Below are 16,000 nucleotides of genomic sequence, written 5' to 3' on the forward strand. Positions count from 1 at the left end.
TAACTTTTATTTTAAGTGAACTCCATTAGAGGTAGCTTTGATTCCCAACTTCCTTGGAAATGAATCGCACATGCTCGGAGTAGATCCTCTAAAATCTGTATGACTCTTTGGACTGACCATCAGTCTGAGGATGAAATGCGGTGTTGAATAGTAGTTTAGTCCCCAACGCTGCATGTAGACTCTTCCAAAATGATGAAGTGAATCGTATGTCTCTGTCCAACACTATAGATACTGGAATCCCATGCAGTCTAACTATATCTCAAATATATCCTCTGCATAATGTGTCATAGAGAAAGTCGTCTTAACAGGTAATAATTGTGCTGATTTACTAAGACGGTCCACTATTACCCCAATGGCATTGAGTTCTTTCACCGTCTTTGGAAATCCTACCACGAAATCCATAGTAATGTTCTCCCACTTCCACTCAGGAATGGGAAGTGGTCGAAGAAATTTCGCTGATCTTTGATGCTCTTCCATTACTTGTTGACATGTTAATCATTCAGATACAAAGCGCATAATATCTCGTTTCATTCCCAGCCACCAATATAAAAGTTGCAATTCCTTGTACATCTTGGTATTTCCGAGATGAATAGAATAAGGGGTACTGTGAGCTTCAGTCATAATGTCAACTCCAAGTGAATCACCACTAGGAACCCACAGTCGACCTTGATACTTAACAATGCCATCCTCGACTGAATATAACATGTTGCATAAGAACTACTCCAATTCCTAGTTTTGAAGCATCGGTGTACAACACATATTTCCCCTTATTTTGTCGGCATTGAGATAACAGGTACGGTGATGAGTGCTTACTTCAATTGATAAAAGCTATTTTGAGACTCCGGTCCCCATACAAAATTTCGCATTTTTCTTTGTCAATTATGTCAAGGGTACTGCAATGGAAGAAAAACCATTGATGAACTTACGATAGTAGCCATCCAAACCCAAGAAACTGTGTATTTCTGTCACACTTTTAATCACTGGCCACTGCTTTACTGACTCGACCTTAGATGGGTCGATCTCTACTCCTTCTTTTGACACGATGTGGCCTAAGAATGCCACCCTCTCTAGATAAAACTCGCACTTGCTGACTATTATATGTAATTTCGGATCTCGTAACAGTTGCAAAGTTGTTTTCAAGTGCTGCTCATGCTTCTCTCAGCTCTTGGAATAGATCAAAATGTAATCGATGAAAAAAATAATAAACTGATCGAGGTACTACTGAAATACACGATTGATGAGATCCATGAAGATCACTGGAACATTAGTCAATCCAAAAGCATCACTAAAAACTCATAATGCCCATAACGTGTTCCGAGCGTCGTCTTGTGCACATCCGTCTCTTTTACTCTCAACTGGTGATATCCATACCATAAATCTATCTTTGAAAATACCGAAACTCCTTGCAATTGCTCAAACAAATCTTCGATTCGGGGTAATGGATACTTATGCTTCACTTTCACTCTATTCAGCATAGTCTCATGCTCCCATCCTTTTTCTTCACAAATATAACTAGCGCGCCCCAAGGAGAGAAACTAGGGCGAATAAATCCCTTGTCTAGCATATCTTGAATTTTATATTTTAATTCTTTCATTTCAGCAGGTGCTAGGCGATACACAGTGCCTTAGAGATTGACACAGTACCAGGAATCAATTCAATAGCAAATACCACATCTCGCTCAGGTGGGATAACAGAAACATCATCAGGGAACACTGTCCGTAAAGTCCTTGACAACCTCTACATCCTCGATCAATCGACTGTCAGTAGTGGGTACATATATAATACTAGCAAGAAAACTTTGACAGCCTCTTCAGATAAGCTTCTTTGCACAAATTCATGAAATGATATACGGCATTTTATTGTTTTGTGCAGCCTCAATGATGAATGATTTCTCATTGGGCTTTCTAATAGATACTGGATTCAGCATGAGCCATTCCATGCCCAAATTAATATAGAACTCGGGCATTGGTAATACAATAAGATCCGCCCGTATAACATTCTTTTGCAATTTGAGTTCCAATTCCTTAACCATGGTTGTAGAGACCATATGTTCGCCAGAAGACACTGTAACTCTGAATCCCGACTCTACGTCCACTGGTAAGATTCCCAATTGTTTCACGAAGGATTCAGATATGAAAGAATGCGTAGCTCTAGAATCTAGCAAAGCGTAAGTAGCTACGCCCGCTAACAAAATTCGTTATGATAATATTTGCATTATACTCGATTAAGGCCATAAAATTTAGAAATTTCATATCATCTAGCCCTTTCAAGTTTCCCATATTAGTATTTCAACGCCTTAAATTTAAAAAATTTCCAAGTGACCCCTTAAATTTCGAAAACTTGCAATTTAGTCCTGGGAAATTTCAAATTTTACCATTTTAACCCCTTAAAGATTTTTTAAATATACTAAGTTTTCCTCAATGATTTTCGAGAATTGCTATTTAATCCATTAAATTTTCAATCTTCTAAAATTTGATCCACATAGCTAATCCTTGAAAAAATTCTATGCCAGATACCTTTGAATTTGAAACATGCAATTCTAAATAATCAAGTTCAATGCATCTCGATTTAATTCTAGCATCAATGCTTTACTCAAGCTTGAAAACAATGTAAAACTCTTAAATAGTCGGATTAGATGTAATAAGCATAGTATCTGGCTCCGCTTGCTCAGCATGCATCACGTAAACCCTTCCAGTCGTGGGTTGTTTAAGATTTGGGCAATCACCAGCCTTATGCCCCATTCCTCCGCACTTGAAGCACTTGTAGGTGTCCTACATGCACTTTCCGTAGTGATGGCGATCGCACTCCTTGCAAAGTGGCTTCTCAGCGGTCTTCGGGACGTTTTCTTTAGGTGGCTATCCTGGTGGTTTGTACTGTCATGGCCTCTTCGGTGTTCCCATAAACGGCTTCATGTTCTGCTGACTTGATTGCTGGGCACGGTTCCTCTTGCGCTGCATCTCCCAGTCAATATCCTTCGGAGATTGCTCGGCTCAAAAAAGCTTTAGAAACGGTAGTAGTATAGTAAATAAGATCAGTCGTCATCACATCTCGACGGATCGGCGGTCTCAATCCATCAAAGAAATGTCGTCACTTCTCCGCAAAATCATTGGCAATAAAGGGCACAAAATGACAGCCCCTATCAAATTTATGCACAAACTCAGCAACAATAAAGTCCCCCTAGCAGAGATGAATAAACTCTCTCTTCAACCTCAAACGAACGTCGGTACTGAAATATTTATCATAGAATATCCTCTTGAAATCCTCCCAAGATAGAGTCGCTAGATTCACCCCTCGCTCCGCTTCCTCCCACCATAAGGAAGCCTCGTCTTTCAATAGATAGATGGTAAACAAACTCAGTAAGCGTCCGCCATATCCATATAATTAAAGATCACCTTAAAAGATCTAATCCATCCCTCACCCACAAATGGATCAATAGTGCCCGAAAAATTTGCGGTATCCATCCTCCTAAATCGCTCATAGACAGCTTCCGTTTGGACCCTTGCACCATTTCCCACGTGCTGCTCTAGTAAACGAGCCATACCGGCTAGTACACAGGCACTAGAATCCTGATTATGTGGAGGCTGTAGAATCTCCTCCTCCTGTCTAACCTTATTATCACTACGAAGAACCCCTCTAGGAGGCATCTCTGTACAAATCGTCCATACCACGTAACCAACATGCATTTAACATTTAAATTGAAACATGCATCTAACCTCTATATCATGTATCATAAAAACATTTAAAGTACAACATTTAAAATCTAAAGCAGTAAAACTCACAGAATTGATGCGTGACTTTTTTGAGCTTCTGAGAGTGGCAGTAACACAACCTTTTAGGGATCCTTCGCTCTGATACCAACTGAAACGTCTACTACTTTTAAACCTTAAAATCCAACTAAACTTTTTTTTCTTTTATACTCATAAATTTGAATCATTCATTTAAAATCACTCAACATTAAAAAGTTTCTAATGCATAAAAATCCATAAATCGTTAACCACCAAAATCATAAGTCAATTTTTAAAATACTCCAAAATTTAAACTTCAAAATAAAGCATGAAAATCTCTAAATACTTTTAATAAAATCTTTAAAACTTTGACTATCAAGCTAATGCGGAAAATAATGTCCCTCGGGAATGTACTTCCGTACTCGATCCACTCAAGCGTCAGCGTCTCCCCCAATCTCATCCTCAGCTGCAACATTCAAAACTAGTGAGTTTAATGACTCAGCATGTTCTAAACACGAGTAACAAATAATACAGATACAATCACATGCATTAAAAATCAAAATTTTATTCAAAATAAGGGAGCATAATTTAATCATAAATCGTCAAATCATAAAGCTTTCCATCATATATCGTTTTGGGTGAAGTTTGATCCTCGAAGGTGACTAGCTGTGTCATGCGGTCGACTAATCAGTCTTAGATCACCATTGCACATGGGGACAAGCACTAGGCACCGACGTAAAATGGAATACGATCGTTTGGCTCTCTCCGGAGCCTTCTCCCGTAAACGGGCTCCCTCTGGGACCTTCTCTCTCACGATATTCTCAATAATCATGTATCATATCATTTTTGTCACATTCAATTTACATCCTATAAAATATTTTTTATTTTCTTTTTAATCATAAAATGTCGTGTCCTTTCCACATTCGAAAAGTAGCATTTTAACATTAAAAATTGCACAGCTTTATCATAAATCCTAAAATCCCATTTTTCATCATAAACATTTTAAAATATCATTTAGCATGTATTATGATTCTTCGGGACACTTCCAACTCATTTTGTACTATCCAGGTATATAATTATCATTTTGCCCTTAGACTCACAATTTCCCGATTTTGACTATTTCTCACTTTTGTTGACTCGAGACTATCCCGAATAATTATATAAGCTTAAATTTGACTTCTGATATTTTTCGTAGACGTAAACGCGAGCTTTTCGATTTATTGACTTAATTACTAAACCGTAAAGCGTTTTAATCCTGAATAAATTCCAAACTTAATATTTTCTTCTCAAATTTTTAAATTAATCTTTTCGTCCCTAAAATACCCTCGTGATCCATGAGTCGACCCCTGTGAACCATGTTTCAAGCCACTTTCCTTCTGATATGAATCCACATACGTAAGAATATCAAACACGATTAATTTAGAATCGCGCCCTCAATTCAATAACGAACAAGGAATTGTTGTTGTTTTCCCGACCTTTTGAATCAAGTATTACGTGATATTCACCTCTAAACTATGAACGGTTTAGCAATAAATAATCACAAGAAAAATAATCGACACTCGAACGAACCTTCAAAGAACTCGTCTTTGACAATCCGCGTAAGAACGATCGACAAACGCCACAAAGTTAAAACCTTGATAAGTTTGATTTTGAAACAAAGCTAAAAGCTTTTGGTTGTTTGAGAGAACTCAAGAACAAACTCAATTCAATATTCAATAATGTCAAAAATATCTTCAAAATTCGTCCAAATATTGATTACAAATTCAAAAGATATCAAAAGCTGAGCTACCAAATTATCTAGTGCTAAAATAAGGAAATAAATTTTTTTCCCGCAACTGTGTCCGCCCAGGCGGTAACTTGTGTCCGCCCGGGTGCGAGACTCTCGCATATTTTATTTTTGGGGCCGAAGGTGCCGTGCTCGGGCGGTAATTTGTGTCCGCCCGGGCGCGAGACTCTCGCAGATTTTACATTTGCTACGCAGATGTGACGTTCGGACGGTAGTTTGTACACGCCCGGGCGTGATGCTCTCGGGATTCTTCAACATTTAGTGCTTGAATAATGCTCCTATGATTCCCAAACTCACTCCCATGCATCAAGAACCATTCGACACTTTGCTCCTCGCTCGTAAGCGCTTCTCGACTGCTCGTGATTCCCTGTAGTGCCTCCTTAAATTTTTTTAGTCGTCCTCTTGTGATTGGTCCCTCCAGCAACTCTAAAGGCTCTCATGCTTTCCTTGGGACTTGACCAACCGTGTTTGCATCACCTTCCTAGCCCCAAAACCGAGCCCTAACTTTCCTAGAACCCCTCGGCCTCACCCAAACCACTAGTCACAAGCAAACCTCATGGACTCGCCCAGACCCACGCACCTAGCCCCTAGTTCCAGCAGCCAACCTTGTGTGTTCCCTCCTATTATCAAAGTCGCGGCCCATGCTACCCAAGCCACCGAGGACCGCTGATGCACCGGACCCTGCCCTGACACTAAGCCCTCTTCCCTAGACTCTACTGGACCAGCCTAGACCCATAGACCAGCCACGAGCCTGCCCTCTCCTAGACCAAGCCGCGCGTGTGCATGGGGAGAGTCCTAGGCTTTGCGGACTCTCCTCTCTCCTGTGGCAGCCTGGTCCAGCCCTCCATGAACCCTTCCACGACTGCACCAAACCATGATGTGCTAGCCCCGACCAGCCCTAGCCCTTATGCACAGCCCCTCGCTTTAACACCCACATGGTCGAGCCTTGTATCAAAAGGAAACCCTGGGTTCCTCCCTCCTATTCCAAGCTCGATTCCAGCCTACATCCCCCCTTAAACGACTCTATTTACATCCCTTAAATGCCTTTTATTGTCAACATGTCTCTTATAATCCATAGTGTTCACAAATAAATCGTAAAATCATCAAACTTTTAAAAATAATCATCAAAACATTAAGCTATTCGTATTCAAATATTTTTCATACAAAAATACGTAAAACATGCATATTATTATTTGCGAATGGTACATCAAAAGAGTTTATAAGCGTGCCTTTGTGTCTTAGAACGCTCGAATATGTGATCGTTGATGTGGGTTGCGGAATAGACGAATGGGCGAAGAAAACTCCTTGATTTTTTCTCTCCAAATTTTTGAAAATATTGTGTGTTGTGTGTGATTTTGGCTGAATGGTGTTCAAGGAGTCCTAGAATTTCTTTTTAATTTTTTTCGAAAGTTGTAAGTATAATCGGTTAAGGTTTTGGGCTTTTTAGTTTATGGGTAATTGGGCCCTACAATCATAGGTAAATTAGGCCCAATTATAACTATTAATATGTAAAATAAAAGTTTATAAAAATTTGTTTTTAAAAATAATTCTTTTGGGTCCTTAAATTTCTTCGTGACCAAAACCGGCTTCTCGGATAAAATCGAGCATGTCTCGTAAAATAATTTGGGCTCCAGCATTTTAGAAAATTTTAATCATTTGTTATCATATTAACAAGCCTAAAAATATATATTGAAAATATTTTATCTTGGTTGTCCCGAGTCTCCTTTCCTCAGCCTATTATCGAATATTCGGATAAAATCTTCAATTTTAATGAAATCATGCAATTAGACCTTCAATCATATAATATATTTCAATTAAAAATTTAAAATTAATTAAATAAAATAATTAAGCTATTTAAATCAATTTCATACATGTGGTTTACGTAGGTTGTCTTTTTAGACGTTACAAATCAACTCCATTTAGATTTTATAATGGATGAAATCAATGAGCATGCTGAGCTGATGGAACACTATGACAAATGGGTACAGTTTAGGACTGTCAACCTCGCCAAGAAGCTGAAGAAGAAGGCAGTGCTTCAAAAGTTCATTGCATTGGAATCAACTGTTCTTAAAGCAGTTAAAGCCACTACAGTAGCCCAATCTATGGAGAGAAGAGCCTACTTCTTCGATCTGATGAGAATCAAGCGGCTAACTGAAGTAACTGCTGAACTGAAGATGAACTATGATCCAGCTGGTCCAACTGCTTATGCCGACAGGGCAGTCTTCACACAACTGAACTGAGATCTCATCATTCTTCAACTACAAGTGAAAATTTTGGAGATGGGATAGAAACTGCATATTCAAGTAGAGACAAGCAGTCCAACACCAGTTGTAGAGTTCAAACATGCCGAAGCTTCTCAGACCTCAACTGGACCAGTTCCAACTCAAAAATTTGTGGAACTAACATCTACGGAGATTCCAAAGACAGTTAATCAACCAATTTCTTAAGAATATCAACCTTCCACCTCCACCGCACTAATAGTTCTACCAGTTTTGATCAGGCAACTCAACTGACCACATAAACAGATGAAGAATTATTGCTCGCTAACGTGGATGAGCTACTGCACTCAGCTGCTGAAGACATTCAGCAAGAGTTCAGGGAAGGTAAAGTTTCTGAAGACTTCGGTCCTGTATAGATTTTTCAAATTAAAAAGCCAGCTGGTGCATTTAAAAAATAACATAAGAAGTTCAGTTTGTAAATGAGACGATCATAGCTTTTTTGACTTTAAAATCCTACTACTTTTTTAAACACTATTTCGAAAATTTACCCTTTAACCGTAGATTATCATTTCCATAAATAAGAATAATTTAACATATAAAATCTCAAGTGCATAAAATCACTAAATCGTCAATTAACAAAATTCAACTCCAACCTTTAACATAATCATCCTACTTCAAAATAAAGCATAAAAAATATCTAATAATTCATTAACAAAAATCCTTTAAATCTTTTAACTATCAAGCTAATGCGAAAAAATAAATGTCCCTCGAGAGCGTACTGTCTGCCTTGGTCCACTCAAGCGTCAGTGCCTCCCTTACTAACATCATTATTTGCAGCTTTCAAACCTAGTGAGTCTAATTACTCAACACGTTCTAATCATGAGTAACAAATAGTACATATACAAGGACATGCATTAAAATCATATTTTTATTTAAAATACTTTTAAGCATCAATAAATCATAAATCGTAAGATCATAATATTGTAAAACCTTCAATCCTTTATCATTTTGGTTGAAGTTTGATCATCGAAAGTGACTAACTTTTTATCCTCGGGTCGGCTGATCGGTCTTACCTCACCATTGCGCATGGGAACAGGCACTAGGGACCGACGTAAAAATGTAAACACGATCGTTGGGCTCCCTCTAAGGCCTTGTCCTGTAAAAGGGCTCCCTCTGTGGCCTTCTCCCTCACGATATTTCCAAAAATCATATATTCTCTTTGTCAGAGTCAATTCACATCTTTCAAAATATTTTTCCTTCTCCTTTTAAATCATAAAATATCATGAGTTTCCAAAAATAACATTTTAATAGTAAAAATTGCATACCTTTATTATAAATCATAAAATAACATATTTTCATCAAAATCATAATAATATATCATTTAACATGCGTTATGACCCTTCGGGACACTGCCAACTCTTTTCGTACTACTTGTGTAAAATGACCGTTTTGCCCCTGGAAGTAAAATAACTCGATTTTGACTTTTTCTTACTTTCATTGACTCTAGACCATCCCAAATAATTATTTAAATTTAATTTTTGATATTTTTATTTAGCTTAAATTCGAGGCTTTCGATTTAATTTCCTTTTAACTGATTCGTGAAGCGTTTAATTCTCGAATTAATTCAAAATTTAATATTTTCTTCCTAAATTTTATAAATAAACTTTTTACACCTAAAATAATCTCGTGAGCCACGAACCACCCCCGTGGACCCCCAGTTTGAGGCCCCCTTCCAATCCAACCCATATTTCGAACCCTAGGCTACCCCATCAAGCCACCTTCGTTTTTTCTTGAACCATGGCCGAGCCACCTCGAGTCTTCCCTTCACCAGACCTCCAAGGATCCTACTAACCATGCCTAGCCCATTCCACAGCTTCCTGCACCAGACAAGAGTCGCGGCCGAGAATTGGAAATAGGACTTTTTTTTCAACTAGGACTCTTCACTCGAGCCACCCCCGAGCCCAAACCCTCCTGACCCTCACTAGACCATGCTCCAACCCCTGCTCGCCAGCCTCAGCCAGCGCCGAGTCCCTACAGCCGCGTGAAACCACCTGCATGCACCAAGGGAGAGTTCTAGCCCCACAGAACTCTTCCCCGGTTGCTGTCCAAGAGTCTTACTAGGACTCTTCCTAACACCTAACCACGTCCAGCCCAGCTGTGACCGAGCCATGTATGGTGCCGAGCTGTTCCCATCGAGTATGGCTAGGAAACCTTAGGATTCTACCCTTCCACGTGCACAGCCCCTTCCATCTCGTGTCCAGCCATCGTTTCAATCCTAAAACATCCATGTTCTATCCATAAATGGTTCCAAGTTGGCAGCTTATCCCTTGGAAATCATAATGTTTTCAAAACAAGCATAAAAGCATCAAAACTTTGAAAATATTCATTCCATCGTTAAACCAATCGTCCATACGTATTTTTCATGCAAAATAAAAAAACATGCATACTATGGTTTGAATGATGTTTCAATGGAGTTTACAAGCATGCCTTTGCATTTTAGAACGTTAGAATATGCGATCGACGCCGTGGGGCGCGAAGAAGAACGAACGGGCGACGAAGACTCCTAATTTTTCCTCCTCCAAATTCTCGAAATTATGTGGTGATGTGTGTGTAGTGTTTCGGCTGGTATGGGGCCAATAATACCTAGGTTTTTATTTTTTATAGATTTTAATTTACATGATAATGAGCTTGGGTTTTGGGCTTTAGGGTTTAGGAGCAATTGAGCCTACTTATCCTAGGTAAATTAGGCCCAATAATACCTATTTAATTGAAAAATAAAAGTTCATAAAATTAGTTTTCAAAAATAATGCATTTGATATTTTAAGTCCCTCATTTGTCCAAAACCGGCTTTCCGAATAAAATCGAACTCGTCTCGTAAAATAATTTGAACTCTATCATTTTTAGAAAAAATTAATCATATTAATAAGCCTCGAAAATATTTATTGAAAAATATTTATTTGTCTTGGTCGTCCTCGTTCTCCCTTAACCAGCCAATTATGGAATATTCGGGTATAAAATAAATATGCAATTTAAATCATTTGCATGCATGCGATTTACGTGGGTTGGCATAATGGACGTTACAAATCCTCTCCTTTTTAAAAAAAATTTTGTCCTCGAAATTAAGACATACCAAATAATTCAGGATAACGACTCCTCATCTCTGACTCCATCTCCCATGTGGCTTCTTCCTCCGAGTGATTTATCCATTTGACTTTGACCATCTTTATCACCTTGTTTCGCAACCTTCTTTCTTTTCTACCCAAGATTTGGGTTGGCTTTTCCTCATATGACAGGTTTGGTGTAAGTTGTAGTTGTTCAAAGTTTAGTACATGTGAAGGGTTTGGCATGTACTTGCGGAGGATCGATATGTGGAAGAAATTAAGAACTACGACGAGATTAGGTGGCAACGCCACTCGATATGCCAATGCTCCCACTCTTTCGAGATCTCAAATGGTTTAATGAACCTTGGACTAATTTTGCATTTCTTGCCTAATCTCGTAACACCCTTCATAGCTGCTATATTTATAAACACATGATCCCCTACTGCAAACTCGAGATCTCGTCTTCTTTGGTCCGCGTAGCTCTTTTTTCGACTTTGAGCAGTTTTCATTCTCTCTCGGATCTTGGCTACCAGTTCTGCGGTGTGCTGAACTATCTTGGGTCCTAATGTAGCTCTTTCTCCTACATCGTCCCAATGGATGGGTGATCTACATTTCCTTCCGTAGAGTGCCTCGTATAGAGCCATTCCTATAGATGATTGATAATTGTTATTGTAAGTGAACTCCACAAGAGTTAGTTTTGATTCCCAACTCCCTTGGAAGTCAATCACGCATGCTCGGAGTAGATCCTCTAGTATTTGTATGACTCTATCAGAATGATCGTCGGTCTGAGGATGAAATGCGGTACTGAATAGTAGCTTAGTCCCCAATGTTGCATGTAAACTATTCTAGAATTATGAGGTGAAACATGTGTCTCGGTCAGACACTATAGACACTGGAATGCCATGCAGTCTAACTATCTCTCGAATGTGTAGCTCTGTATACTGAGTCAAGGAAAAATTCGTCTTCACTGGTAGGAAATGTACTGATTTAGTAAGGTGTTCACTATTACCCAAATGGCATTGAGTCCTTTCACCGTCTTTGGCAATCCTATCAAGAAATCCATAGTAATATTCTCCCACTTCCACTCGGGAATGGGGAGTGGTCAAAGCATTCCCACTGGTCTTTGGTGCTCTGCCTTCACTTGTTGACATACTAAGCATTCAGATACAAAGCACATAATATCTCGTTTCACTCCCGGCTACCAATATAAAAGTTGCAAGTCCTTGTACATCTTAATATTTCCGGGATGAACAGAATAAGGAGTACCGTGAGCTTCAATAATAATGCCAACTCTAAGTGAATCACCACTAGGAACCCATAGTCGACCTCTATACTAAACAATGTCATCCTCGACTAAATATAACATACTGCCCTTTGCTTCATCTTGATGTCTTCACATATGCAATTGCTCATCATTAAACTGTCCGGCTTGAATTCGATCTCGCAGAGTGGATGTACTGTCAATGTATCGAGATTAAGGGCCACTACCCTAACATAAACTTCAAGATCGAAGCGCTGAATTTCCACTTGTAAAGGCTTTTGTAATGATAAATGTGTCAATATTCTCCTCTTTCTACTCAAAGCATCAGCAACTACATTAGCCTTGCCAGGATGGTAGCTAATGTTACAGTCGTAGTCCTTAACAAGCTTTAGCCACCGTCTTTGTCTCATATTCAAGTCCTTTTGGGTAAAGAAATATATAAAGATCTTTCATTTCTCATAATACAAGTAGTGCCTCAAAATTTTTCATGCGTCGGATAATTCTTTTCATGTATTTTCAATTTTCTAGACGCATATGTTATAACTTGATCATTTTGCATGAGAACGGCGCCCAATCCATGTTTTGAGGCATCAGTAAATACCACATATTCCCCTTGCTCTGCCGGCATAGATAAAACTGGCGCTTTAGTGAGTGCTCGCTTCAACTGATCAAAGCTATTTTGACACTTCGGTCCCTATACAAATTTCACATTTTTCTTCGTCAATGACGTCAATGGTACTGCAATGGATGAAATGCCCTTGATGAACTTGTGATAGTAGCCGGCTAAACCCAAGAAACTGCGTATTTCCGTCACACGTTTAGGTGCAGGTCACTACTTAACTGACTCGACCTTAGATGGGTCGACCTCTACTCCATCCTTTGACACAATGTGGCCCAAGAATATCACCCTCTTCAGCCAAAACTCCCACATGCTGAATTTGTCATATAATTTCCATTCTCGTAATATTTGCAAGGTCGTCCTCAAATGTTGATCATGCTCCTCGCGGCTCTTGGAATAGATCAAGATATCATTGATAAAAATATTAAATAACTGATCGAGATACAGCTAAAATACGCGATTCATTAGATTCATGAAGATTGCTGGAGCATTAGTCAATCCGAAAGGCATCACTAGAAATTCATTATGCGGGTAACGTGTTCTGAAAGTCATCTTGTGTACATCCGACTCTTTTACCATCAATTGGTGATATCCAGACCTTAGATCTATCTTTGAAAATACCTAAGCTCCTTGAAATTGATCACATAAGTCCTCGATTCGGGGCAATGGATACGTATTCTTCACTGTCATCCTATTTAGCTCCCTATAGTCGATGCATAACCTCATAGTTCCATCCTTATTTTTCGCAAATAACACTGGCGCGTCCTGCAGAGAAAAACTAGGGCGAATAAATCCTTTGTGTAACAGCTCTTAATTTGGTCCTTTAATTCCTTCATTTCCGCATGTGCTAATCAATAGGGTGCCTTAGAGATCGGCATTGTACCGGGCATCAATTCAATAGCAAATTCTACTTCTCTTTCGGGTGGGATTCCAGAAACATCGTCGGGGAATACATCCAAGAAATCCTTAGCTACCTTCACATCCTCAATAGATCGATTTTCAGTGTCGGGTGCAAATACAATACTAACAAGGAAACTTTGGCAAAAATTTTGAATAAGATTTTTCGCACACATGCATGAAATAATATGCTGCATTTGATTGTTTTGCGCCGCCTCAAAGATAAATGCTTTCCTATTTGGTGGTCTAATAGATACTGACATCCGTCGAAAATCAATATTAGCCCCATTTAGTGTAAGCCAATCCATGCCAAAAATAATATTGAACTCGGGCATAGGTAGTACTATAAGATCCGCTCGTATAACATTTTTTTGCAGTTTAAGTTCAACATACTTAACCAGGCTACGAGAAATCATATGTTCGCCAGAAGGAACTGTAACTCTGATTCCTGACTTCACGTCTACTGGTAAGATTCCAAATTTCTTCACGAAGGATTCAGATATGAAAGAATGTGTAGCTCCAGAATCTAGTAAAGCGTAGGTAGCTATTCCTGCTACAAATATTCGTCCTGGTAAAATTTTTATTATTATCGGTTGCGGTTATATAGTTTAAAAATTTATATCATTTAGGCCCTTATAATTTCCCATATTAGTATTTTAACCCCTTAAATTTTCAAAAGTTACCAATTGGCCACCTTTGAAATTCCAAAATTGTTGTTTTAGTCCTAAGAGATTTTGAAATTGCCAATTAACCCTTTAAGCTTTTGAATTTTGCATTTAGCCCCTAGAAAATTTGGATTTTGCCATTTAACCCTTAAGGAGTTTCGAATTTACCTAAATTTTCCTCAATAATTTTTGAGAATTGTTTTTTAGTCCCCATAATTTTCAATCTTCTACATAATTAATGTTTGCAAGAATTCAATTCCTTAAACCCTATAATTTTGTAACATGCAATTCTAATTCGTCAAGTTCCATGCACTTCAATTCAATTCTAGCATTCATGTTTATTATCTCAAGGAATAAGGCAATTTAAAATTGCTCGAATATTCGGGGTACCTGTAATCAGCGTAGTGTTTGGCTCCGCTTGATCAGCATGCATAACATGTGCCCTTCCGGTCGTAGGTTTCTTGAGTTTTGGGCAATCGCCAGCCTTGTGTCCAATCTCTCCGCACTTGAAACACTTGTAGGTGCCCAAAATGCACTTGTCGTAATGATGACGATTGCACTCCTTGCATTGTGGCTTCTCAGCTGTCTTCGGGACATTTTCTTTATATGGTTGTCCTTGTGGTTTCGGCTATCCCGGTCGCTTAGGTGGTCCGGTATAAGGTTTCTTATTAAGCTGACTAGCTTCTTGGGCATGATTCCTCTTGCGCTGCATTTCCCAATCAATGTCCTTCAGTGACTGCTCGGCTAGAAAAGCTTTAGCAACGACAGTAGTATAATCAGTAGGATCAGTGAACATCACATTACGATAGATCGTTGACCTCAATCCATCCAAGAAGTGGCGTAACTTCTGTGCAGCATCATTAGCAATCAAGGGCACAAAATGGCAGCCCCTATCAAAATTCTGCACAAACTCAGCCACAGATGAATCCCCCCCGGCGAAGACTCGTGAACTCCCTCTTAAGCCTCAAACGGACGTCAGAAGTGAAATATTTATCATAGAATGCTCTCCTGAAGTCCTCCCACATCAACGTAGCAAAATTCACCCTTCGCTCCGCTCTCTCCCACATAAAGAAACATCGCCCTTCAATAGATATATGGTACAACGAACTCGGTCAGCATCCGTCATATCCATGTATCGAAAAATAAACTCGAAAGATCAAATCCATACCTCAGCAACGAATGGATCCGTAGTGCCAGAGAAATCCTCGGGGTTCATCCTCTTAAAATGCTCATAAACTGCCTCCAGTCGAACTCTCGCACCATTTCCAACATGTTGCTCTAGTAACTGTGTCATGCCTCCTAATACACGAGCGCTAGCGTTCTGATTAGGAGGAGGCTGTGGAATCTCCTCCTTAAGTCTACCCTCACTACCACTGCGAAGAACTCGTCTAGGAGGCATCTCTGTACAATTTGTCCATACCACGTAACCAACATGCACTTAATATTTAAAATATCATGAACCTAACCTCTATACCATCCATCATGAAAGCATTAAAGAACTTTAACATATAAAATATAAAGCAGTAAAAGCTCACATACTTGAGGCATGACTTCTTGAGCTTCTCGGAGTGACAGTACACAACCCTTTGAGGAAAGCCTTTGCTCTGATACCAACTGAGACGACCCTCGCTTTTTGACTTTAAAATCCAACTAATTTTTTTAAAACACTATTTCGATAATTTACCCTTTAACCATAAAATATCATTTCTATAAATAAAAATAATTTA

At 39.0% G+C, this 16,000-nt stretch overlaps 1 protein-coding gene across 1 annotated transcript; it reads right to left on the minus strand.

Moving 5' to 3' along the window:
- Positions 1–13,332: 13,332 nt before the first annotated feature.
- Positions 13,333–15,672, minus strand: LOC142538619 (uncharacterized). The gene is made up of 4 exons (XM_075643933.1): positions 15,442–15,672; positions 14,952–15,120; positions 13,575–14,176; positions 13,333–13,476 (listed from the first exon to the last, which is right to left on the minus strand). The coding sequence occupies exons 1-4, from the start codon at positions 15,670–15,672 to the stop codon at positions 13,333–13,335; spliced, it is 1,146 nt and encodes a 381-aa protein (XP_075500048.1).
- Positions 15,673–16,000: the final 328 nt, after the last annotated feature.

This window comes from Primulina tabacum, chromosome 3 (assembly GCF_025594145.1).
Source record: "Primulina tabacum isolate GXHZ01 chromosome 3, ASM2559414v2, whole genome shotgun sequence".
NCBI classification, from domain to species: Eukaryota; Viridiplantae; Streptophyta; class Magnoliopsida; order Lamiales; family Gesneriaceae; genus Primulina; species Primulina tabacum.

Excerpts from the sequence above, each read along its gene's own strand:
- LOC142538619 (XM_075643933.1), bottom strand. The coding sequence starts at position 15,672 with ATGCCTCCTAGACGAGTTCTTCGCAGTGGTAGTGAGGGTAGACTTAAG. Across the intron at positions 14,177-14,951 it reads GAATCATGCCCAAGAAGCTA|GACGAATATTTGTAGCAGGA; the intron begins GTCAGCTTAATA and ends AAATTTTACCAG. Across the intron at positions 13,477-13,574 it reads GTACAATGCCGATCTCTAAG|GACGCGCCAGTGTTATTTGC; the intron begins GCACCCTATTGA and ends TTTTCTCTGCAG.